At 38.6% G+C, this 13,193-nt stretch overlaps 1 protein-coding gene across 1 annotated transcript in view; it reads right to left on the bottom strand.

Annotated features, from left to right (window-relative positions):
• The window catches only part of SMAD1 (SMAD family member 1), a 38,132-nt gene that overhangs the window by 13,217 nt on the left and 11,722 nt on the right, over nucleotides 1-13,193 (bottom strand). Inside the window, exon 2 of the mRNA XM_072405882.1 lies at nucleotides 10,272-10,816. Within this exon, the coding sequence (XP_072261983.1) occupies nucleotides 10,272-10,671 (400 nt within the window). The 5' untranslated portion in view covers nucleotides 10,672-10,816. The remainder of the gene's footprint in view (nucleotides 1-10,271; nucleotides 10,817-13,193) is intronic.

The following is a 13,193-nucleotide window of genomic DNA, read 5'->3' as shown; positions in this document are numbered from 1 at the left end:
AGCTGATGTATAATTTGCTAATTATACATGTGGAGCGGCCAGACTACTGCAGAATCCTAACAGCTGAAAAGGAGGCAGCCATGAAAGTATGAAAATGGATGTTTGTGTCACTGCCCAGCATGGTGCCATCTGACAGGTGCTGGAAGACATGGAAGAGGTACTTTGTTATCCGTTTTTTTCAAGACTAAGAAAACTTAACAGCTTCACAGATCATGTTAAAACGTTTTAAAGTAAAATTACTACAACCAGAAGGATTTACCATTTCTAAAAAAGCTTGTCAAACTCTCACACACACTGGTTTGAGGGGAAAGGCATGTATGTTGCATGGAGTATTAAAGGAACAGAGTGCGTCTGCTTTATTTTTAATAACAAGTTTACCTAAGGGTAGTAGGCGGAAAAATTCACTTTAAACCCAGTGAAAAGCTTTGAGCTTTGTGGTAGTTTCAATTTGCTTCAAGTGAGCAAAACTGATTTGCTTCCCCTGAACTCTTTAGGGACAGGATGGGGGGTCAATTTTGTCCTGTACAGAAATTCTTACAATGCAAGGAACTTTTGGTTTATTACTGATCATATATTGATACAATTCTGTATCGTAGTATATTGCAGTACAATATATTTAAAAATGTGTAACTGCGCCACAGAGCCTGTATATGTGCTGTGGTGCATTTTCTTTCATTTTGAAATCATAACATTCATATACATTACAAGATCACATTGCTGCTAGGTCCCCTCACACAGAAGTAAATACTATGTGCATAATGTGTGGTTATAAAAAAAAATAAAAAAAAATAGTGCAGCTGCACATTCCATACATCCAGAGCCCATTCAAACATTAATGGGCTGCAGAAATCTTCCATTGTTAATTTACAGTGCAAAAACACTCTTATTGTAAGCAAGGCTAAAAATGTTGAAGCTTGATTAGATCATAGACCAGCATCCTTCCAATATCAATATAATGTCTTTATGGCTGCCATAGTCCAGCCTTGTGACAGCTCTCAAGCAGAAGAGGGATTGGTAAGATTCCTTGTGCCAGTCATTCCTTCCATGCACCTACTTTAAGTTGCCCAGAAAACCCAGATACATTTAAGTAAGTGTGTATTTACCTATTATTGTTCTAAAGTTGTACTGTCCTTTACAGAGATGTGATATATTAAATATACATATGGATAGTCTTTAACTCTGAAAGTTAAGATAAGCACATCCATGCACGAGTAAAAGTTTTCTGGCTAGACATACATGTAAGACCTTATGGCATATCTCCTTTTTCATTGCAGTGCCTGTGGTTAGACATGTCTAACTTTTATAGATTATTGGAAAGCCCATACACTGGGCATATTCAAGGTCAAAGTATTATTGGAATGTAGACAAAGAGTTCAACATTGACTTCTCACAAGTCCTCTAAACATTTTAGGATAAAGGTATTTTCACCATGAAACACATCCAGCAGACCTACATAGTATATTGGGGGTCTGCAATATACAGCTGTGATTTCATACCCTTCAACAGGCCTCCCAACAGTTGTAGACAGATTTTATTGTGTGCCGCGCTTCCCTGAAATGTTTATATTATGTCTAGTTGTGTAAATTGGAGAAAATCCCAGAACAACCAAACTGTGTGCTGACTTCCAAAACTACGTTTACCACACCTATACATTGTGACACACATACAAATACATATCATTTGCCTTGTTTGGCAGATTTCCTTTTATGCCAGTTCACAAAATAAAAAAAAACCAAATGTCTGGACACAATTTACTCTATGTAATTAGTGAAGAAATGTTTAGCAATAGTGCAGAATGTAAGCCTTTATAAAGTGTAATAAAAATCTGTAATGAGAGAAACCTCAGGACTCCTATTGATGGCTAGAATGCGGACTTATTTGCATACCAGAAATCCAAAAAGATCATCATTTCCTGCTGTGGACCGACAACACAGTGGCTTTTCAAAACTGAAATTGTTAAGAAATGGTGTCAGCCTGCACAGCGGTCTTTGTTGAATTTCTTACGAACTCTCCTTCTCAGAATAAACAGGGAAGCTCTGAATGTCTAGCAGGATCATAAGTATTTTTCAAATAGATCAGTGGCACATTAAATAGACCAAAAAAGAGAGAAACGAAAGTCCATTGTTAGGTTTTTACCTACAATTGCTTTACTCTGACTTTTTCTGGGTCAGTGACTCAATGTCAGAGTATCAAAGAAACAGGCAACCAGCATCTTCTGAAGGTCGTCAGTGTCTCTAAATACAGGTTAAGGAAAAGGAGAAAAAACATCCTGAACACCCAGCAAAATGTGTAAACACACGTTCAATAATTATCGTTGGAAAGAATCTTTCACGATACTTTCCAATGACAAAAGAATGATAGATACATGAACGACTGCTGTACATAAGGCACCGTTCTTCTCTTTGGAGGGGGGACGTCAGAGCGGCACCCCGCTGCGCTCTGTCCACTTCACTTCCATTAGGATTGTTTGTGGTTCCGCCAGGATGGATCCATGAAAGATGTCGGGCGATTGCTGTACACACACCAGATTCTTGTCCAATACTAGCCGTGTGGCAATTATCAGACGAGAATCATCTTATGTGTGTACGTAGTCTAAGGCAATATTTGTCATTAGAAAATGAACGACTAATACCAGATCAACGAATATTCACGATTATTTTGAACGATCGTATATTGCAGGATTCAGTACATGCTGCAACGATACGATCGTTCAAATATAATCCACCAATAATGTACACACACTAGATACGATCGTTTGAACGATGCAGGAAGTAACGTGTACCGGAGAACCATCCACAAACACTGAACGACCATACACACAATAGATAGCGAACGATCGTCGCCCAAATGGATCTGCCAGGATAGGCATTTGTTCCCAGCAACCTTGCTCGTTCATCTGTGTCATTGGCCAGTCATTAAGTACTTTTTTGGTAATGATTATCGAACGATTAGTTGTTAATTGTTCGCTTGCGGGGACAATTATTGCATGTGTGTACACAGCCTAAGGCTTGGTAACAATGGTCACACAGACAGCAATAAACACTTAGAAATTCTAACACTTGCAGTGTTCTCCCCAGCCTCTATTAGCCGGGTGCACCACCCGGCACATTTCAGTAACCACCCAGCTGTTTTTGGATGATTACTGAACAGTTAGGTGACCATACAGGGGCTGCCACCCACCTAAAATTTCTTCCCACCCAGCTTAAAAAAAATTTCTGGGTTGAGCACTGACTTGTCTACTTCAATCAGCAACACAAATGAATGTATGGTTATGTATACATTCACAGATTCTTGCATTATCCTTGGCAATTATGTAAAGGCTGGAGTGCTTAGCAGCCATAGTCAAAGCAAAAGGGCAAATAGCCAAAGCACAATGACTAACTAGAATGATGGTCATAATGAATAAACACCAAAACCTAAAGCCAATAGTAACTAGACAAGAAAGGTTAAACAAGGTTATTGTTTTTGGTTTTCCCTATTCCATGTAATGTAACCATTAGAGATGATCAGCTAACATTTTATTTGAGAAAATATTTCCAACAGACAACAGCATACTTTTATGAAAACTGTATTCATCATTTCTTTTAAAATGAGGAGAGAAAAATCTTACAGTATACAGTATACCAGTATACAGTTACCAAGTATGTGTTCCATTTGTACCAGTGACAACTATCACAAAATTGCAATGTTGCCACCTGGATAAAAGAATAAATAGAGGGAAATTACCCTCACTTTGGAGATATTTCCCAACATTACCTTATTTTTTTGGAAAAGAGAAAAATAAAGATTCGGCAATACGTTTAGTTATAATGGAAGCGTGTGTGAGAATTATAAACAAGTAAATAGGAAGATCTAGCATTCTTAAACTTTCTATTATACAGATTACAAGCCAGCAAATAGAACTCTAAACAAAGCAGTAGTCCCTTACTACACATACACATATTTTGCCATGGTGTGCTTGGTCCGGTAACATAACAGGCCGTAGAGAATGGCACCATGGCATTACGTGGTGTCGCTCTCTACAACATTCTCCAGGGCAGTGTAAGTCTGGAAAAGAGCAGCACTTAGGATTGGAATGGTTATTGGGTCACATCACAGCAGATGCCTTCCTATTTTACAAAGTGAAGAATGAGGTATGTAGTAAAAAAATCTCATTGGGCATGTAGTAAAGAAATAAAAAAACACAAAGAGGACATTAAAAAAGCCTTTGATGGTCAGACAGTAGAGTTCAGAATAAGCACTACACATACGTACTCTAGTATTAAATTTACTCTAACCAGAGACCATGTTCAAACAGTACAGAAAACAGCAAGCAATGTCAAAGAGGCAGAACAGCTGGGAGGATGCACAGTTGGGAAACTCATATCATGAACAAGAGACAATACAGCAGGAAGGAAGGGCATGGGAGGAGGTTCAACACTAAAGAAGTACAACAAACTAAAAGGCTATAAAGAGGTGTTTAGTCTTATGTGAGGGGACACGTGCACAGGATTTGAATCAGTTTACAATGAGGAAGTTTATAAAAACCCAACTTCAAAAATACACCTGGAATTAAAAAGAATTAAATTGTATTGCCAGATTTAGAATGGAGAAATGCTATTGTATTCCATGTACAGGATACTAGAAATATCCTGCTATGCCAGGCAGCAGCTTCTGGATTTTGGTCTAAGACTACTGTATCTGTTCCAGAGGAGCCATTGGACTAAATCCAGATGGTTTCCTAAGATGATCAAGACGAGGATTCTGCATCTGCAGGAAAACAACTTCTTAGATTTGTGCCTGGGCAAGTGCAAAATATGGCTCCTTTCCCTTTACCCTCACCCGAATGCAATCTACCGCACACCAGGGTAAAATGAATTGCCAGCCAAGCAATGATGACTATGGAAACCTTACCTATGTGCAGCAGATGAGCTGCCAACTCATTTTTTAGGAGCACTTCACAAGCACTACGAGATGACCTGGATTCAAACATCCTGAAATCACTACATGCAAGAATTAGCTACTTATAAGACAGCTTCCATGGGCCTAATCTCTAGGAAAACTGGCTTCCTCCTGAAGGCTTCCTATTCAAAGGATAGTTTTCAAAATATTTTGTGCTCGAGTACTTTCGTTTTCTTTCTGACCTGGCTTGAATTTCCATTTACTGAATTCCACTGTCTCCTTAGTAGGCCAAAAATCCTAGATACCGCCACAATGTAATACTAAGGATGAATTATCCATCAGTCAGATACAACCATGAGTCAGAAAGGTTTTGAAAAAGCATCCAGGCCCATAGCAAACAAACCAAATACTCCTACAAAGACATTTCTTCTGGGCATGATCTTTACACCATCAACTACATGACACTACTTCATATACAACATTATGATTGCTGACTCTTTCAGATAATACCCCCTTTACTGAACAAACCAGATAACACAACCAATGTGACATAAGGGAAGAGATGACAAAAGATAGGGAGCAATTATTGGGTGTCTGGAGTCAGTAAAAACATACAGACTCCTAAATATAAAAATTGTAATGAAAAAAAAAAAAAATTGTTAAATTCCTTTTTCACAGAAAACTGTTATAAGAATAAAACCTAGTGAGAAGTTGTTGAGTGTGAAGTCCAGCTAAGCTTTTTTCAACGAGTAGATGAGTAAAGCTACATACACACACATTAGATCTTTCCTGATCCTTTCCAACGACAAAAGACTGAACGATGCATGAACGAGCTCTGTACATACAGCACCGTTCTGCTCTATGGAGAGGGGAGAATTATGAAGCGGCACAGCACTGCGTTCTTCCCTTTACTTGTATTGCAGTGGTTTGTGGATCAGCCAGGAAGAATCAATGAACGACGTTGGACAAGCGCTGCACACACACATCAAAATCTCGTCCGATACCAGCCCTGAGGTGATTATAGGATGGAAATCATCTGACGTGGGTAACGTAGCCTTACTGTTGCCTTTCTATCAGCTTGAACCAGTCTGGCCATTCTGCTTTGACCCCTGGAATCCACCAGGCATTTTCTCTCAGAAAACTGACACTTGCTGGTTACTTTCCTTTTCACACCATTCTCTGGAATTCCTAGATACATTTGTGTTTGCAAATCCCAGTAGATCTGCAGTTTCTAAAATACTTCAGTCCACCTGGTACTAACAATCAAGTTTAGAGTCACACAAATCACTGAGCATCAGGTTTATTCTTAACAATGTCTATATACCTAAATGCATTAAGTTCTTGCCATGCAATTGGCGGATTAGATTTTTGCAACAACAGGTCTACCCCGTAGCGGTTGGTATTTTTTTCAAACTGAAAAAGATCCTCACAATTTTCCCTATAATTTACCTTAATAGCCTCTTAATAAAAAATAAATATAATCCTACTGTTTTCATTCTAGGATTAATGACCATGAAAAAAAAAAAATGCCGTTGGCTTGGCCATAGATTTTAGACTCACATGCTAACTGCATCCTGATTCATGCTGGCAGACTTGGACAACTGATTGATTACTGCGTACACTTCCTAGCCAGTAGTTCTTTGGTTTGTTCCCAAATGGACACAATGTCTTTATACAGCTTTAAAATTGCTGAGCTTTAGCAGTGATGAAAAGCCTTGTATGTTGTGTTGTTCCAATCAACATAGAAAATACATTAGTATATTAAAAATAAAGGAGTCGAAGGAGTTAATTTGAAGGATTTATGTACCAACTCCACAGTCCTGCCAATAACTACCAGTTAGAAATTAAAAGCTGTCTTCCCGCCGGTCACAAACCCTATTTTAGATCATTACACAAATTGGAAGGCATAAGCAATACTCTAAAGAACCCCTAGACCCAAAACAAGCAGAGGGCTGGCTCTTAGGATAAATAAATAATAAAACTTGATTGTTGGCTGTCAGTCAGGAGAAATAGGCATCCCTAGCCAGCCTGTATTTTCATACTGCGCACTGCATACTTCTTCACTAAAGAAGTATGCAGTGCAGACACCATTTTCAAGGGCAGGAAAGAAGCCTGCACAACTGTACAAGAGTGGCTGTATAACCATCTCCGAACCTAATGAGCCTTTGGTACTTTTTACAAAACCACAGCCAACCCAAGTTTTGAATTTGTAAAGTCCAGTGCCAAAACATAAAACCCATAATTTATACTAACTGACATATATTAACCTGCCTATTAACATTACATTAACAATGCTGCAGTATCAGGTGTTTCTTATGGGAAAAATATAGGGAAAAAGTTTTAATCAAATCGGTTCTAAAATATTTTTCTTCTACAATTAAATATATCCTTTTTTTTTTACAGTGCATGGCATTCTGAAGTCAGTCAGCTGTTTCAATCCAATCACTCCAAATATTCACAAATATCTGACTAATCAGCCTTGCAGAACTTTTAGTATAGTCATCTCTTGAACCTCAATTCCAGGAAGACACCAATGCTGCACTGTATAGTAATACATCAATAATGCAAGCAGCATTACCTAAATCTTGTATTAGCCTCTTGTGGTCCCCCACATAGCCGCACTCTGAGAAAGAAGCAGTAATTCAAGAAACATGCTTGTAACATGAGAGCAAACCAGTTTTGCTGTCTTTCTTTTCATTGTCAGTCACTTCTGATAACGACCTGTATCACGTTTGCAACTTTGTGTCAGAGATGCATAGCAGCTACAATCTCTCTGCCTATTTACCTGGTGATTTGTAACTAGCAACAGAATTGTTTCTGTAGCCGGCTTCAATGTATACCTATAGCTTGCGTGCCATTGTGACCTGCAGTTGTATTGGATAAGCTGCCGATTCTGTTGCTAGCATTTACCTCTGCAAGTCATTTTCTTGATTTTTCAGTTATATAAATACTTTTTTTTTTGCAACCAAAGTATCAAAAAAGACGGATTCGGTAGCCAATATTGTATAAGATGATACCTTTAAATAGCTACTACAAAAAGGCAGCAGTGACACAGTTGCCTAACTGCAGCAGATCTGTGTGATATGTATATTGTTTTTTTTTTTCTATAAAAGAAAGCTGGTTTTGCTACCTAAAGCTCTGCAATAGGTAAATTTAAAATGCTTATATTTTCTATTTAGCCAATTACAAACGAAATTCTGAATACAATGTTTCTACCAATATGTTATGCCCCCCCTTTCCCCACAGTTAATGTTGCTAGGACTTCTCAGTTATTTTATGTGGTCAGTGCTGGTGAGAAATTAAACATTTAGTAGAGCTGTTAAGAATACCTGCATGGAAAGGATCTACCCAAGCCCAATGTGCAAATGAAATGCAGTCTGGAAGATGTTTCTGTGCATGCCTCCTTCAGAACGAAAGCCAAAATCCTAACTGTCCTTTGCCAATGTTGACATTATGCGGGTGGCAAGGGGAAACCGCCAGCATTACAAATGCCACACATTACAGATTCTTGGCTATGAGATCTTTATATAAAAAGGTCTGCTGTATATTTTTTTAACACAACCTTTGATGGGTTAAAGCCAGACCAATCCGTGGCTGTTCTGCACAAAAACTGGGTGGCCCAGTTTAAAAAATAATAAAATTTAAGTTTTCTAAAAACCCTCACCAAAACCATTAGACCAATGAATAAAATAAATTTAAAAAATAAAAAAAGCAATAACTAAAAGTAACCTTTCCTTTCTTACTACAACTAAACGTACATGGCCAGGTCAGGAATGAGAAGGTGGTTTCAGCCTCAAAAATATAAGTTTTGATGCATAACCTATAGAATCATATCCAAAGTAGAATTATTTAACGGTCTAAGATTCGGTCAAATCTAAAATCTATTTTTGCAGACCATCCAAGCGTGTTTTGATTTACTGTACCTTTGCCTGCATAAACAAGAGGTCCTAAACTTAAAGCCTTATTCCTTATTTAGGAATTTAGGAGTTATTTAGAAAAAAAAAAAAAAAAAGGTATAGAGTAGACTCTGTGCCCTTGGAATCCTGAACACCCAGAATGATGGTAACATGACTAAGATGAGTGAACCTGGGGCAGTGTTTGTAAAAGGCTTTCTTTAGTTATCCAATCCCAATAGGTTAAGTATTGATATTTAAAAAATCAGCTTGTTTTTAATTGGTCCTTGTAATTTTTTTCTGCTATCCTAACATGACATGATGTCTAACTATGCCTATAATTTGGCAATACAGCTTTTTATTGAATCCTCTCATAACAGCTCTAAAAGCAATTCATAGACATGCTGAACTCAAACAAGGGCATTCCCTCCTTTCTGATGGAAAAGATTTTCCTATTGGCTAGGTATAATCAAAATATTCCCTGCCAATAAGGAATTTAGATGATCCTTCTATATGGAAGCAAACTTCACATACAGACTCACATCAGGCTTCTGGATATGAAGTCTATTTCTACAGTTTTCACTGCTGCTATCCAGGGATTACTGGAAAACAGACACGACATGCAACAGTGCAAAAAAGAGTGTACACCGTGGCCTGTGTGAAAGGAAATGGTTAAACAAAAAAGCATGGAGAACGATAAGAGTCACCTTTAATCAATTAATAATTTTTCCTTAAGGTGGAGAAAAGGCTTTTGAAAGGCTGTAAAAAATATTTGTTCAGGCAAGGTAGTTATTGCAGAAAAAAACAGGTGATGACAATAACCATTCTTAGCTGCCCAATTGCTGGTCAGCTATCAAATTTTGCTGAGCTGTGGTGGTTGCTAGGGATCCTGACTTCCCCTGGGCTTTTTCGGGTGTTACATTATCCCAGCACGGCCAATCAATATGGCCAAAGGCCGTAAGGAGAAAAAGATGGTGGCTTCCTGCGATGGAATGGGGAATAAGTGAGTAGCACGGATTTAGTTTCACTTTCAAAAGGGCAATAATGTTAGTTAGTAGGCTGTACATTCACATCACACGGCTCCTTTTGGAAAGCCATTTACAAATTGTGTTTACCAGGACTTGAACCAAGTTATTAAGAGTATGCTGGCAAACCTTTGGAGTCCAATAAAATGGGCTGGTTCTGAACTATGTAAAAGAAATGTTTATGCTCAACTGTCTATATAAACCATAACATGAAATTCTAGGGATGAACACAGGTTTTCAATGCAAGGAAAGGTTAGTCAGCAGGTTCATACTACCTTATCCTATCTAAAACTTACACCAAGATATTCCCACAAATACCTTACCTTATCCATTTAACTGATATCATTTACCAAAACTACTACTTCTTTATTAATGAATATGGGGTTATGACACCCAATTACACAACAAACAGGACATGTTCTGTAGTTATCTGGTACATGATAAACTCATGTGAAGCAGTAGGGATACTTACCAGGGCTCTCTACTCTCTTGTAGTGGTAAGGATTAATGCAGACTTCTTTCTGTTTGGAGCCAAAGGGATATTCGCAGCATTCCAAAGGTTTGAGTTCATGATGGCTCTGTAAATCCGGCCAGCGCCACACTCGACAATAAATGACATGTGGAAGGCCCTTTCGATGTGAAACTTGTAACCTGCCATCCAAAGAACGGGGAATGGTGACACAATTGCTGGGCTGCCCGGGACAACTTAGAGCTTTCTCCAGCTCCTCCATGGCCCCTTTCTTCTTCTTAAGCTTTTTCACCAAGGCATCCACTGCTTTTTCGGCCCATTTTTCCTCTTCATCTCCCTGTTTCCAGCCAAGCAGTCTCTTCACTGCAGGGCTAGTGAAGGAGAATAAGCTGGTCACATTCATTGTGACGAGCCCAAATGTCAAAGAGGACAAGGAAAACCGCCCAGTCCAACCTTATGAAAATACGGACGTTTCTCTTCTTTCTTTGCTAGAAGACTGTTTCCAGTGTGGGAGTCACAGTGTGAAGCTTCCAGTAACCCAGCAGCATCTAAAAAGAGAACAAAAATATGTATATATATAAGTTAGGGAGAGACTAAAATCCAGATGTGAGGTTTCATCATCTGGCAGCATCCAAGAATACTGAACACATTGGCTGCTACACAACATACATCCACAGTGAGAACACAACCCCCTTGAGAATTTGGTGACCTGTGCTTTGAGAAGGTCAACTTATTTCCCTCAATTTGTGCTATTCTTAGTTTCACTAAATCATATCAATAGCGATCATAAAATATCAGATGCACCGTGACATTTCATAAATCATAAATTAATCTGCAAATGCAGCAGGTTATCAGAACTAAATTTCAAGGAATTCCAAAAGCATAGCTGAAGGTCAATGAAAAACATATCTAGTAATAAAAAAAATATTGGCATTACAAGTAATACCTAAACCACCCTATTTGCAAAAAGTGTTGCTGATGAGAACTCTGAGCACAGTTCATCTCAGGGTTAGGTGTAAAACCCACCTAAAGATGGATTCATGAGATTGTTCTCAAAGAAGAGTTCAATAAGCTTTCTAAGATGATACAATATTTAGTGGAACTGTGTTTATGCATAGCAATTTTTGCTGTGGATGTAGTACAAAAAAAAGCTTTGACTCTTTCTCAAATCTTTATTTAAATATTGTCTCTTAGCTTTCATTTGAAGTGACCACACAGGAGCTGACAAAATAAGTAGTCTGCATTAAGTTGAAAATGAATCCAAGGTGAACTACTTTCTCTGCATCAAGGCTAGAAATCCTGTTTGTCATTTATAAAAGTGTACATTCAAAGAAAATTGACAAATGGAGCTGTGAAGCAAGCTGTTGTGCTGGTGAAAGCCAGCAGATAACCTTGTATTTTTTCAATAAGCAACCAATGCCTCCTAACATGGCCTTCGAGTTTGTTGACATCCCAGGGCTGGTTTTCTTCGGCATCAGCAAATCTTCCAGATGGGACTATGCAATCAGACAATAGCAACATACTAAGGACGAAGTCAGACTCTTCCTTAGGCTAGGTACACACATGTAATAATTGTTAGAAACTGAACGACAAATGACAGATCTACTATTCATGATTATTTTGAACGATCGTATAGTGCACCATTCTGTACCTGCTGTAAGGATACGATCATTCAAATATAACCCAACAATAATGTACACACATTAGATATGATCATTTGAATGATGCCGGAAGTGACATGTACAGGAGAAAGTGTACCGCAGAACCATCCACGATCACTGAATGACCGTACACACAATATATAGCGAACAATCCTCGCCCAAAATGATAGGCCAGGACGGTCGTTCGTTTCAAGCAAAATTCTTCGTTCATCCGCGTTGTTGGCCAGTCATTGTGCACTTTATTTTGTTAACGCTTATCGAACGATCGGTCCTTCATCGGCCGTTTCCAGCGACAATTATTGAAAACGTGTACGTAGCTATATGTAGGCAACATCCACATGAACACACAATCCTCATATAGTACTGAGAAACATTTAAAATCACATCCAACAGTGAGACACGAAGACAAAAAAAAATAAATTGTAGGTTGTAAGACAACAAAGCAAATGCCTGCTATACCCATCTTGGGTCTTGGTTCTAAAGCTAGGTACACACATGCAATAATTGTCATTAGAAAACGAACTACTAACGATTATGCACAATTCTGTACATGCTGTAACAATACGATTGTTCAAATATAATCCACCAATAGTGTGTAAACGCTAGATAGGATTGTTTGAACGATGCAGGAAGTCACATGTAAAGGAGAAACTGTACTGCAGAACCATCCACGATCACCGAACGACTGTACACACACTAGATAGCGAACGATCGTTGCCCAAACAGATTCGCCAGACGGTCGTTTGTTTTCAGCGACAATACTCGCTCATCTGCATTGTTGTGCACTTTTTTTGTTAACGATTATCAGACGAGCAGTCGCTGGTTGTTCGTTTCCAATGATAATTATTACACGTGTGTCCGCATCTTAAGGGAGTTTATTGCTGATATCTGCCAAAATCATAGCAGATAAGAGGAGATCAGCAGCACGGGAAAAATTGGGCAGTCCATTCTGAGTTTTATAGATTCTGTGGGATGAGACAAGATGACACGAGCAGCAGTGACAGGAAAGTAATATTGCTACTACCATAAAACCCAGGAGAAAGAATCCCTCCACAACTAAACCCCCTTTCTCACCAGTGAAGTTGACGTCCATTCTGTTCACCATTCCCTTGCCATTTGCTAATACCGGTACAACAATCTATACATTTGCCACCATTGTACAAATCTGTTCTCCCAAGTCACTGCAGCGATGCACCCTTCCATATTCAGACAATTTATTGCTAGTCTCCCACACATATGGGAGCAAAGTTCTTATAACAATAAT

The sequence above is a fragment of the Pyxicephalus adspersus genome, chromosome 3 (genome assembly GCF_032062135.1).
Source record: "Pyxicephalus adspersus chromosome 3, UCB_Pads_2.0, whole genome shotgun sequence".
In the NCBI taxonomy this organism is placed as follows: Eukaryota; Metazoa; Chordata; class Amphibia; order Anura; family Pyxicephalidae; genus Pyxicephalus; species Pyxicephalus adspersus.
Note: the sequence above shows the minus strand (reverse complement) of the source record. Positions and strands in the feature narration are given on the sequence as shown.